At 48.5% G+C, this 12,141-nt stretch overlaps 1 protein-coding gene across 1 annotated transcript; it reads left to right on the top strand.

Annotated features, from left to right (window-relative positions):
• The first annotated feature begins 4,468 nt into the window (after window positions 1-4,468).
• On the top strand, window positions 4,469-12,137 carry SCN3B (sodium voltage-gated channel beta subunit 3). The gene is made up of 6 exons (XM_072354908.1): window positions 4,469-4,784; window positions 6,257-6,420; window positions 7,543-7,768; window positions 8,593-8,731; window positions 9,345-9,441; window positions 9,898-12,137. The coding sequence occupies exons 1-5, from the start codon at window positions 4,709-4,711 to the stop codon at window positions 9,406-9,408; spliced, it is 669 nt and encodes a 222-aa protein (XP_072211009.1). The 5' UTR covers window positions 4,469-4,708; the 3' UTR covers window positions 9,409-9,441; window positions 9,898-12,137.
• The last annotated feature ends 4 nt before the right edge of the window (window positions 12,138-12,141 follow it).

Below are 12,141 nucleotides of genomic sequence, written 5' to 3'. Positions count from 1 at the left end.
ATGGCCAAATGCTTTTAGCCTTGGCAGGCACCCAGCCCAGCTGGTCTGTTTGCAGGGGTTTCATGACTTTGCTATATCAGGAATTTCAGGTCTTTGGGGTGAAAGTGCCACGTTCAGCCTTGCACACGAGCTGGGTTGCCCAGCTTAGTGCGTTGCCTCCCTGTGCGGGGAGGAGCCGAGCTTTGCCGGGGCGCTCCGTAACGCAGGGAGAACAGCGCCCTCTGGCGGCCATCAGCGGCACTGCAAACCCCGCTGGGCTCCGAGTAACCTCTCCTTCCTTACACAGAATGAATGTGGATAGAGAGCAAAATATTCAGAGTTCTGTGTAGCTTGCATTACTTTACCCAGCAGCTTTGAATTTGACCTGGAAGGTGTTTCTCGCTGTCAAAAGACCTTTCAGATTCGTCATATTGCCTTTTTTTACTGATGTATTACAATGTGCTTGTTCTTTTAGCTGAAAGATGATGACAGTTGTGCTCCTGGATGAGAGAGCTGGAAACACACGGATGGAAGGTCCAGAACAAGGCCAAAACCTGAGAAGGTTTCTTCTTTGCAATGGGAGGTGCAAGATAGTGAGTATATGCAGCCACACAGCTGCCTTTGCATCCCCTGGTCAACAGTGAGAGCAAATCACATTTGAGAAGCAGCATTCTGGGGGCCTTGAAAAAGGAGTTAACGATGAGTTTTCCTTGTTTAATGCTGGCTATGGGGGAGGTTCAGCCTTCCTTACCCCTTAAGGAAGAAAACCACAGTGGTTTTCAGTTCAGTTCAACACTTGATGCACAGGGTTTAATTTTACACAGGAACAGCCATTGCGAGGTGCTAAAATAATTGAGGCATCGGTGTATTTCAGTAGCTGTAAGAGTTTAAAAGAGAAGGAGAAATTAAATGAGCAGATGCAAATGACTGTGCGTGGCAATCTGACCCTAATGGATTTCCATCCACTGCTGAATTGAATGGGCTGAGGAGAGGCCTAAAAGCATATCTGTGGAAGTGCCACCTCGTTAAGCTGCAGCTTGGTTAAACAGCACTTCAGTTACAGCATGCAGAGGCTCTCCTATGGGTGTATACACTGCTCGATCTTCTTGGTGCTGAGTCTCAGAGAACAACATCTCAAGTACCTGGAGTGGGACCAGGGCTTAACTGACCACAGAGTGTTGGCAGTGTGGAGGAATGAATCTCAGTGCCAATTTCTCAGACATACAGAGGGCAGTTTTCAACCCAGCCTTCTCGGTACACCTGCTGCTTAAAGGGATCCAAGTACGTGGGCTGTGTGTGTGTGCACAGGCCCTGCATAGCAATGCTCTTCTGTGTCAGATGAAGTATTTATCTGAGAGAGAGCACCACTGAGAAAAGCACTGAGGGCTCACAGACGGCTGGCATGAGCCCTCTTGTTCATAGGGAGGAGTCTCTGTGTCCAGTTCTCTTTGTTTTTAGACCTGAAAAGAAAACAGTTCTAAGAGCTGAGGATGAATGGAGGCGTGTTGAGCAGGCTGTGTGAGGTAAGGATGGTATAGGGATGCTTCATGTGTCGTTATTGCAAACAGAAAGGGAGAGCAGCTGGCATTGAGGTCAGAATATCACCCATCCAGAGGCCTTGGAGGTCTCTTCAGACATGAGTGGAGCTAAATGAAGCTCTGGGAGCAGTAGTTGAGTGAGAACACGCACAATCTGTTGTTGCTGGGCTTTGGCTGCCTTGAGGCTGAGTTGGCAACGAGCAGTTGGTGCCAGCAATGGGCCTGTGTTGGCTCCTGACGGACAGGAAAGGGGCAAGGAACAAACCTCGCTGATATTTAGCTGCACAACGAAGGGGACAGTTGGAGCTGACATGATTATGGCAGTGACAGGAGCTGCTGAGATGGCTGTCACGTGGAGGCCAGAGATGCATGTTCTGCTCTCCTCCTCCCATAGCCTGGCTCAGAGACCAGGAGATTGAGGGATTAGCAGGGGTGGGGGGTGCTGAATTTACCTTTTATCTCCTGGTCCTGTTGTGCCTGTGTGAAACTACCAGCCTTTTTTTTTCCCCCTTTTTTCTTTTCTTTTTGCTGGTGAAGCATTAACTGGGTGGGTTGCCATAGCAACCCCCGCATGATAAGTTGGGCTGCTTCTTGCAGCGCTCAAGATCTCTCTCTCAACATTCATCCCCCTTCACCACATCCCTTTAAGTGCTAAAACGGCTGAGGGCTTTGTGGCACTGAGCATCCTGCACCCTATGGGCTGTGACTCTGCTCCAGTCCGCTCCCTGTGGGCATCATAAGCAAAGGAGCAGCAGCTGTGCATCATGAGGCTGGGTGGGTTTTGATGAATATTCACTCTCCATCTCTCACACAGCAGAGAAAACTGAAGCTTTCAGTATGATGTCCTGAAGAGGTCTGGGCAGCATTTAGCATCTGTTTAAAACAGGCACGTGGAGGTGTTGGAATGGGTCCCAGCCAAGCCCAGCTCAGAGCAAGAATTAAAGGATCTCACCCTTTCATTGTAAAAAACACACAGCATAACCAAATAGTCCAGGGAACACGTTCCGGACCAAGAGTGTGCACTGCAAATCATCTTATGCTTTGTCTGTAGTGCACGTCGAAGCATGCTGTAGGTGGGGAGAGGATGTGATGTCTGTTTGCTTCTCTGCTCTGTGGTTTATTGTGTTACAATCCACCAAAACCCAAGCCCGGTTTCACCAGTGATTTTCTTCACCCTCTGGGCCACGTTTCCCATCTTTAAATAGTAATTAGAACTCCAGGCTGAGTAGCGTGCGGTGCTTCAGGTCTGCACAGAAATGATTCCGAGGGAAAACTCATTATTATTTAAGGATGTTTCTTTGTTACTGTAATTTCAATTGGTTGTCAGGTGACTTCTGGAGTGCATGGGGTTAGAAGGGAAGAGGATGCAGAAGCCCAGAGGAACCTGAGCTAGACTGTGCTGAGGGTGAAGGGTCAATTAGTGGCTGCTGAGCAAATCAAGGAGCTGCTGCATCCTCGTGATCCCATAGACTTGGACCCCCTATCCCACTCCTGGCTGTGTTCTATGGGGTGGATGTGATTAGAGCAGCACAGTACAGCTCTGCTGATCCGTGTCCTGCAGTTCCTGGCAGTGCACCTGGCTGCCTGGGAGCAGATGTGATTTCCACTGCGCTTCATGAAACAGGTGCTTGTCAGATGAGATCGCTGTGGACATTGTTCAGTGGTTCCTGTGTCTATAAAAATACCCTCCACCAGCATTCATCTGCCACACACAGGCTGGATTGTTCCGGAAGAGCTAGGAGCAAATCCTATAGCTAATCCTGCCTTTCCTTTTGTTGAGTTGTGCAAACAGTGAGGGGCAATGGGAGATGTGCATGTGACTTAATGTGTTATCATCTCTGGGTATTGCAGGGTGCTATTTTTGCTTCCTTTAGGGAAAAGTTAAATATTCTGACTCGGATATTCACGACGAATGGCTTTTAAGGGAGAAAATGGAAGGGTGTTGCTGACATCTGCTCCTGGCCCCAGCAGATACGTGGGTGTTTTCTTTGGGATGTTTGATATTAGGATGGTGGATAAAGCTGGAGAACCCCATGGGAAGAGGAGATGGAAGCTGCCATGGCTTTGGTCAGCCACTGCTGCAATACTTCAGGTCTGAAGGTTTCTGTGGTCGCAGCCCCTGATAGAAGCAATTGGGTGATGTTTAATTAGAGTATTCAGTGTCTTTGCTGTATGCCTGCTTTGCTTATGCAGCGTAGGGACCAGATTCCATGTGTGTGCCCTCAGGGCCAAGCCACAGTGATGGGCAGGTCCAGACTCAGCAGTGCTGGGCCCTGTTGGGTGTCCATGTCCAGCCAAAGGGCTGAAGCCAATGCTTTCATATGGCTGCTGTTTCTTGTTGGGTGGTTCTCATGTGTCCAACACGCACTCCTGGGTGTTGGTGTAGGAAGTTGCTTCCATGCCATTGTCTGATGGAATTGGCCGGGTTTCATTCAATAGGTTGTGCTGTGGATTGAGCTGCCATCAGCACAGATGCGTTGTGAAGAGGGAGCCCATTTAACGAGTGCTTCATTTCTCCCTTTCTGCCCGCTGTGACCTTCAGAGTTGGAGCCCTTCTGGGTGCTGTGGCTCCAGTCCAAGCCGAGAAAGCCCAGCCTGCTGCTGGCACTGAGCTCCTGGGAATCAGACTGGAACATGAGGAGAGGATTTCCCAGTATTTCCAACGGTGACCTTCAGAGCCGTACAAATGCTAGTATTAAACTCATTACAGGCAAAGCCCTCCCGCTGACCTCGCACGGATAACTCTCCCCCAGCTCTTTATCTGGCTTTATTTCCGAGACAAAGAAATGATGCTAATATCCACCCAAGAGGGAAAAAGGGGAGGGGGGGGCCGTGCTTTGACTCCAGCAGAGCCCGGTGGGGAACAGATGAACCCCGAGCTTGCCACTCCACGACCGGGAGGAGCCCCGCGCTGGGGCCGGGGCCGGCGGTGAGGGAGGGCCCGCGCATGCCTGCCGTGAGCCGGGCCCCCCGCCCGGGCGAGGCTGAGCTCGGCGCAGCCGTTGCCGGCCGAGGGAGGCTGAGCTCCGGCGGAGCGCTTCGGGGCTCTCCGGCAGCCACCTGCTGCGCCCGGAGCAGCCCGGCTCTTCCCCGGCCCCTGTCCGTGGTGCTGCCGCCGGACCGCGGCTCCGTGCCGCCTGCGGAGCATCCTGTTGCGTCGGAGCTTTTGCAGAAGGAGCCGTGCTCGGAGGATGCGCTCCTCGCTTGGAACAATGGCTGCGCTGCCACGGCTGATCTGCGCGTCTTCGGCCGCTTTGGTGGTTTGGGGTAGGTGATTCCATTGCGTGCTGCCTTCGGGAGCGTTCTTCCCAAACCCCGTGCTTGTAGGATGCTCTTTCCTCGCAGGGTTCCTTTAACGCTGTCACAAAGCCCAGCCTTCGGAGCGGCTTTTTGTTTTGCTTACAGGGAGAGAAGGGAATGACATGGATATGGAGTTAATACCAAGCTAATGGAGTTAATATGAGCAAAGAAATGTGATATTGCTAAGTGGACTTCTGGCAGAAAGCGTGTTCTTGCACACGCCTGCGAGTTCCTCGCTGTTTCCTGTTGGCTTTTGTTGTAAAATGTGCCATGTAATTTAACATGCAGTTAAATTACAGCGAACCCACATGCAGTGCACACTCAGCGTGCTGCTTTTCTGTGCAGGCTTTGTAACCTGAAGGAAACGTTTGGGTTTTAATTGCCGTTGATGTGCAGTCCAAAGATGTGCTGTTAGTGTTGCTAATACAGCTCAGTTTAATACGCATGGATACGTACAGCTCTGTTTGCATGCGTGTGTGTGCATTTAGTGTAGCTGGAGTAGAGCACGACCCAGTAGTTGTTCCTTTATTCCTCACAGAAAACTGTTGCTATCCATAGAGGTGATGTGGAAGAAAGGGGCTGTTTCCAGGATAGGTCCCAGGAAAACCACAGTGCACGAGAGTTGAGGGTTAATGGAATCTCAGAGGCTGGAGAGGAGGGAGCAGCAGCGAAGTCAGCATCTCCACTGAGCTGCACTCGAGGCTTTGGAGACAGGGTGGGACAGACGGAACCCAGCATTGTTTAGCCCAGGGGACAAATGTCAGCAGGGATTTGGTCTTGAGATGTCGCGCTGGGTTTCATATCAAGTATTTGCCTTCACAGACTGTGATTTTTTTGGTCTCGTTTGGGAGAGCTGTGCTTTATAGCTGCCCATGTTTGCACAGATCTGATTGGAAGCGTTTTAAAGCGGAGTGCACGTAAAATCAATAACTCCCCCAGCTGCCAAATGCACTCAAGTCCAAGCCCTTGATTTCCAGGACTGCTTACGAAACCTAGAAACAGGAAGCATGGAGAATCTTAACCCTTTGTTTTGAGCACTCTGCCAGATGAAAAACACCCACCTTTCAACTCACACAAAGAGGAAGCCGTTCCTCCATGCTTGAATTCTGGGCTTTCTCTCATCCTAGACTTTAATTGCTGCTGGAATGGGAGCACGCTCAGCATGTGGGAGAAAGAATGAGCCATGCCTTCAAAACAGCATCAACTACTACGGGAAGAATTAAACGTTGTAACAAAGCAGATGCTGGAGAGGTGAATCTGCATGAATTGATCACCTTCTGTTAATTATGATGCATTATTTATATCTCAGAGAAGGAAGAGAAGCAGAGGGTAACGAATCAAAGGGTTTTCCATTGGGGGACGATGTGTGTGGATAACTGCAGCCTCTGTGTTTCTCTCTCATATCCTTGCTCACTTTTCCTCCACTGCTTTTTTCCTAGCTGGCTTTTGTTCTGCAGTATGTGTTGAAGTTCCATCAGAGACAGAGGCGGTCCAGGGGACGGACATGAAGCTGCTCTGCATCTCCTGCATGAAAAGGGAAGAGGTCACAGCCAGCACAGTGGTGGAATGGTTCTACAGGCCGGAGGGTGGCAAAGATGAACCCGTATGTATGTTTGGGTAGCTGAGCCCTTGCTTTGGTAGGCCATGCAGTCCAGAGAACTCACAGGAGAAGCCAAAAGATTTAATATGAAGAGTGTGAGTTTGCTTTGCCATGGGATCCTTGATGAAGAGACCCAGACATAACGACAAGGTTTATGCCATGTTTTCATTCAAAGTCTTTAGGGATGCCCAGCAGGCTGCTTTAACATCATAGAGGAGAAATGAGCTGGTAACTAAAATCAGCTCCAAACTCCAGATCTTCAGTTTGTATGGTATTTTTACCCAAAGGTTCTATAGCTGAGCAGTAACTAAAGCATCTTTTCCTTGCTGAGCTGATTAGCTGAGCTGATTAGCGTGCAGCAGGTACCCATGGCAGGAAAAGCTAGAATCTGTTGGTGAGTTCAGACGTTTTGGGTTGTATGTACACAAATGTCAATTTCCAGTTTCTTTCCTTGAATGTGTATCATCCAATATACAAAGGGATTGAGGAGGGAAAACAGAAGCATGGAATGACATCCAGCCACGTTGATCGACTCTTATTTCTTGGGATGCTTCTGAATTCAGAAGCTGTTCTTTGGAGGTTAAATCAGGCTCTGCTAAATCTGTAGGACAGAGCTGAATTCTTTTTTGCCACAAAGAAACCAGTGGTGTGCTGACTGTGGGAGGATCTGAGCGAGTTGCTTTGGATCCCTGTCAGGAAAAGGTAAAATTAGTTTTCAGGGTGAATTAAAATGGGAACCTTACAAGAATGGTATATCTGAGAATAAGGTTTCAGTAGCTCTTTTATCCAAGCGTGAAGAATTAGATCTGTGCCTTCGTTTCATCATGATTAAGTAGGGCCAGGCAAGACAGCAAATAATCTCTTGCCCATTGTCCATATGTGTCTCTGCTGCTCTCTGCCTCTGCTTTGTTACTTCCGTGATGGAAGTAATTCTTTGGTAAAGGAGGCTGAGATTTTGAGGTAAGGAATAACAAAATAAGGACATGTGTTGATCCCAGGAAGGCCATATCCCAGAACATGCACACATGCAGCCAGTGGAGAGCGGAGTTCCTTGGGTATGCTGTGTTGTTGTCTTGAGACTGAAGTCAGCTATTAATCAGAATATCCCTTCCTGTCCCCTCGCAGATCTACGAGCACAGGAAAATGAATCATGAATTTCCAAGCCGCTTCAGTGGTCGGATACAATGGAATGGGAGTAAAGACATGCAGGATGTGTCCATCACTGTGTTAAATGTCACCTTGAATGACTCGGGTATCTACACCTGTAACATCACTCGGGAGTTTGAGTTTGAGATTCACCGGCCTCTCTTCACAAGCTCCAGATTGATCCACCTCACCGTGGTGGAAGAGGGTATGGAGGGCTGGCAGAAATCGTGTCGTGTCCTAACTGGCCACATGTGTTTTATACAGGGATGGGATTTGGGTTGCATTGCAGGAGGAGGATGACTGAGCTGTCAGACAGTCGTGTCAAGCAGAGGTTTCCACTTTCTCTTGTCAGAGCCCTCACCTCTCTCCCCTGGTGGCTCAGGGATGCTACAGCACAGATTTTGCCTGGCTACCCACAGCTGCTCCTTCCTCACTTCCACCCCCTCCCTCTCTGAACTCATTCTCCATTTTGATTTCAGTCTCTTGCATCCTCCTTCCCTTTGCGCTGCTCTTCTGTCTTACCATTGCTCTTGATTTTGCCCAGTTCTGTGCTGAGATCTTGGCCATAGGAATCCTGAGAGGGACGAGTTTTATCCCCCACCTTCTTATTTTATGCCTTCCCTTCCTTTCTTCCCTGTGAGTGTCTGTTTTGATCTCTCTCCAAATCACTGTTGGCACAGCACACTCAAGCAAACTGCAGCAAATAAGACATGGAAAGGGTATGTACATCTGAGATAGGCTCACGGTGAGCAATCTGTATGAATGTGTAGGTTGCAGAGAACACAAGACACCAACAAGCCTGTGCATCTTTGACACCAGTGGAAACATGCCCTGAAATTGCTGCTGCCCTGTTTTATTGGCAGCCTCACCTATTTGCTGTCTTTTGATCCATCACAGTGTGGTGGCAGTTGGGACTGTGTGATGAAGTGGGTTAAGAAGGAGGAGATGAGGGTGGGAAGGTCTGAATGGAGCTGCCGAGCTCCAACAGCTGCATGTAAATGATCAGAGACGGTTTCATTTTCTTAACAGCTGGAGAAGACTTCACCTCGGTCATCTCTGAAATCATGATGTACATTCTGCTGGTCTTCCTCACCTTGTGGCTACTGATAGAAATGGTCTATTGCTACAGGAAAGTCTCTAAGGCAGAGGAGGCTGCCCAGGAAAATGCGTAAGTGTGACATCTCTCCAGAGGGGTCCGTCAGGTGTCTCAATCCAGGTCAGAATGCAAGAAGGCTGAACTTTGCTATTGCACATTTCTAGCTGAGGTGTGCTGTGTCTGAACTCATTGCACCGGAAGGGAGTACCCAAAGAGTTGGTGCACTGGGAAGGGAGGAATGATGTGCACTGTAGGGAGGGTGGCCAAGGTGGGCAGGATTCCAAGGTGGCCCGATTTGAACCACGTGGAGATGCTTTCCTTTAAGGCCCACTTCTAGAGATCTGACTCACGAGTCTATAGTCTATACTGCGATAAAGCAGAAGAGGAGGGTAATTCTGGCAAGTTGACAGAGCAGAGGTGTCCCAGTTTTTATGCTGGCCTATTCCTATCTTTGTACTTTCTCAGCTTAACTAACAGTGCTCTTTGAACGTGGTAGGAAAGCTGTATGCATGGGGTATTACAGTAGGGTAAGGCTCAGCATCTGCTTCTGGTTATGCCAAGGATCTTCTGTGAGTGGTATTTGTTACCTTAGAGGTACCTCAGCGAATTCAGCATCTCTGAAGAAGTGAATGGACTTGAACTACTCACTTCAGGTTATGCTTTCATCTTTCTTTTCTGACTACAGGACAGACTACCTTGCAATTCCATCAGAAAACAAGGAAAACTGTGCCGTGCCTGTAGAGGAATAGCAGAGAGGCATCTGCAGAGTGCACAGCACTAAGGTAAGTGATGAGGGAGCAGTGAATTGCTGCTTGTGCCTGTCCACCCTTCAGCCTTACTGCTGTGGGTCAGGATTATGTGGTGCTGGGGAGATGGCAGAGCAGAGATCCCTCGAGTTTTTGTTCCTTGTCTGGAGCTTCCATAGTGACCTCAGAAGCAATTGAAGTATCACTGAACGGTAGCATTCAGGCCATGATTTAATTACTCCTCCTATACCTAATCCTCAGGGGTTGGAAATAGTGACTGTCCCCTGCAGATAGGGAGCTGTATGCAGGAGGAAGGACAGGAATCTGCAGTGGAAATATCTGCTGTGGGAGGGTTTTACGTGCAGAAAACTGGAATCTTGATCCCTGGAAGTCTTGTTGGTGTCCCTCTGGGCATTGTGTTGATGGTGGCACGACCCTTCCACGAGCACATTCCAATGACTTGCACTCCATGGGGAATTCTCTCACTTGCAGGGGCTCTGAAGACAGAAGGACCACGTCGTGCCAGCCAGGTTTGAGGGGGAGCTCTACGCCGTCAGGAGGAAATATGGGGAAGTGTAAATTCTCTTCCATTTGCCTTGGACTCTGTACAGCCTTGACTTTGGCCTCATGACTTCATTCTGAGCTGCCAGCCCATTTGTTAAAGGACTCTCCTTTTGAAGCATGCTGAGCAAAGGGCACAGGGGGTGCGGGCAGCACGGCTCCTTCCCAAGTTTCAGTTCCATCATCACGTTAATGGCTTTGTAACTGTTAATGTCATTTCTTAGCTGCTGTCACCACCGCCTTTATTTGCAAAATATGCTAGTTCTCCATTGCAGACATAAAGGGTATGTGTATTGTTACTCTGACCCACAGGACTGGGAATATCTTCATCTTAAGGTGATGATGTTCCACCACAGCCCAGGAAGTCACTGTAGGTGTTAAACAGGGAGAGTTTAATTAGTGTAGTTGTCGCTCAATAGGTTCCTTTGGCCTTTGGGCTGCCAGGGCAGATGCAGAGTAGCAGGAGATGCATTAAAACAGATAAAAACGTGTAGTAGGAGGATGAGTCCCTGTGCTATGGTCAGACCTGCTTCTGAAGGAGGGAGCTGAGAATAGAAATCCTGAAGTACTCCTAAACTGGGAGGCTGTATAACGTAAGTATAAGCATCCCCTGTCCCCTCCCTTTCACGTAGCAAGAGTTGAAATTCTTAGTTCCTTCCATTTGCCTTGTGCAGCAGGTTTACTCCTCAAGCACACAGAGTGATAGGAATAACCTGTGGAGCCGCGTTCAGCAGCCACAGGAGAGCCAGTAGGACAAGGTATGCCTTTAACCTGTTTCTGGGGGATGCTCTGATAGGAAGACAGCTGGATGCAAACAGGCAAGCAAAGTAAATAGGATGCGTAGCCCTCTGGGTGGGACACAGCTTTGTAAAATAATCCTTGCAGTTGTATTGGTTGTCTTATTCTGTATTGCAGCACCATCTAGAGGAATAGAGAGAAAATTCCTTTTTATTTTCTCCTAGTCTGTTGTAACTCTGTTTTGTGCTTAGTCACCTATTTGAATAGTCAGTATTTATTGTAAATGACACGTTTCTTCACAGGAAATACACTGTAAGTTCAATGGTACCTATGCAAATGTACCTTCTGAATCATAGTGGCTTAAACAGAGTGCAATTAGTTTTCTGGCTTCGAACGTAGATGAGTTGAGAACCAGATTGTGAGGAAAAAACAGGCAGAAACATTGGCCAGGGTAGGGTTGTACTTTAAGTTGACGTGGGGAAAGATGGAGGGGGTTTTTGTATGGGAGATGTTGTTACATCCCTGCTGCAATGGAGCCTTTATTGCTTGCAAGAGCTGACAAATTTTGCTACACCGACTGCTTCTAAATACTACAAAGTGCTTGTGAATCTCAAGGCATGCTTATGTACTGAATTTCCCCCTGCTTATGTTCTGCTGCAGTTTGTGTTGCTAAAAATCATAGGAATGTCTCCATTTTTAAGTCAGGTCCAGGCTGGATTTCTAACTGGCCTGTGTTGAAAATTCCTTTATTAAGAGCAAGTTTCAACTTTAGCCAGCTGGTACAATGCAGTCCTCACAGAGCTGAGTCTGGCAACCTGAGCACATCTTGCAGCTGAAGCACGCTTGTAGTCTGGGCACCTTAAACTCTTAATATCCCCAAATACCTCCTCCTCTCATTCTGCTGAGTGTCTTCATTTTCCCTAGGCCATCTCGCTTGGCCTCGGGGCACTTGGGGGCATAATCCTAACTCTAGATCCGCAGCAACAGAGGAGCTGTCCCTGCAGTTTCCGTCGCTGATCACGGCACTAAAACCCAGGGTGGTTTTTAGGTAAGGTCACTGAACCCCTCTCCCACTTTGGCCCTGTTCCTCCCAGCCCTTGTGAAGTGCTGATTATCTTCTGATGGTGCAACGTTGAGCCAAAAAGGGAGTAAAGAGTTCCTTGTGAGCTACCTCGGGTGGTAAAGAAGAGCTGTCCCGTAGTCCCACACCTTGTGGTGTTTTATACAACATCATCGTTAGATGCTTTTTGGACACGTCTTTCACTTTGCCAGTTGAGTTTGGTTTATTACAAGGAAAGAGTTGGTTTATTACAAGGGCAGCATTAAAGGCAGGTTATATCCTGGGAGGAGAAGGTCCTGGCTGGTACCTGAAGAGACCCTCTCTGTGTATTTGGATAGCAGGCAGGACAATAAAAAGAACAAAACACTCCCGAGTCG

Source organism: Excalfactoria chinensis, chromosome 21 (assembly GCF_039878825.1).
Source record: "Excalfactoria chinensis isolate bCotChi1 chromosome 21, bCotChi1.hap2, whole genome shotgun sequence".
In the NCBI taxonomy this organism is placed as follows: domain Eukaryota; kingdom Metazoa; phylum Chordata; class Aves; order Galliformes; family Phasianidae; genus Excalfactoria; species Excalfactoria chinensis.
This window is presented reverse-complemented; position numbering and strand designations above follow the sequence as displayed.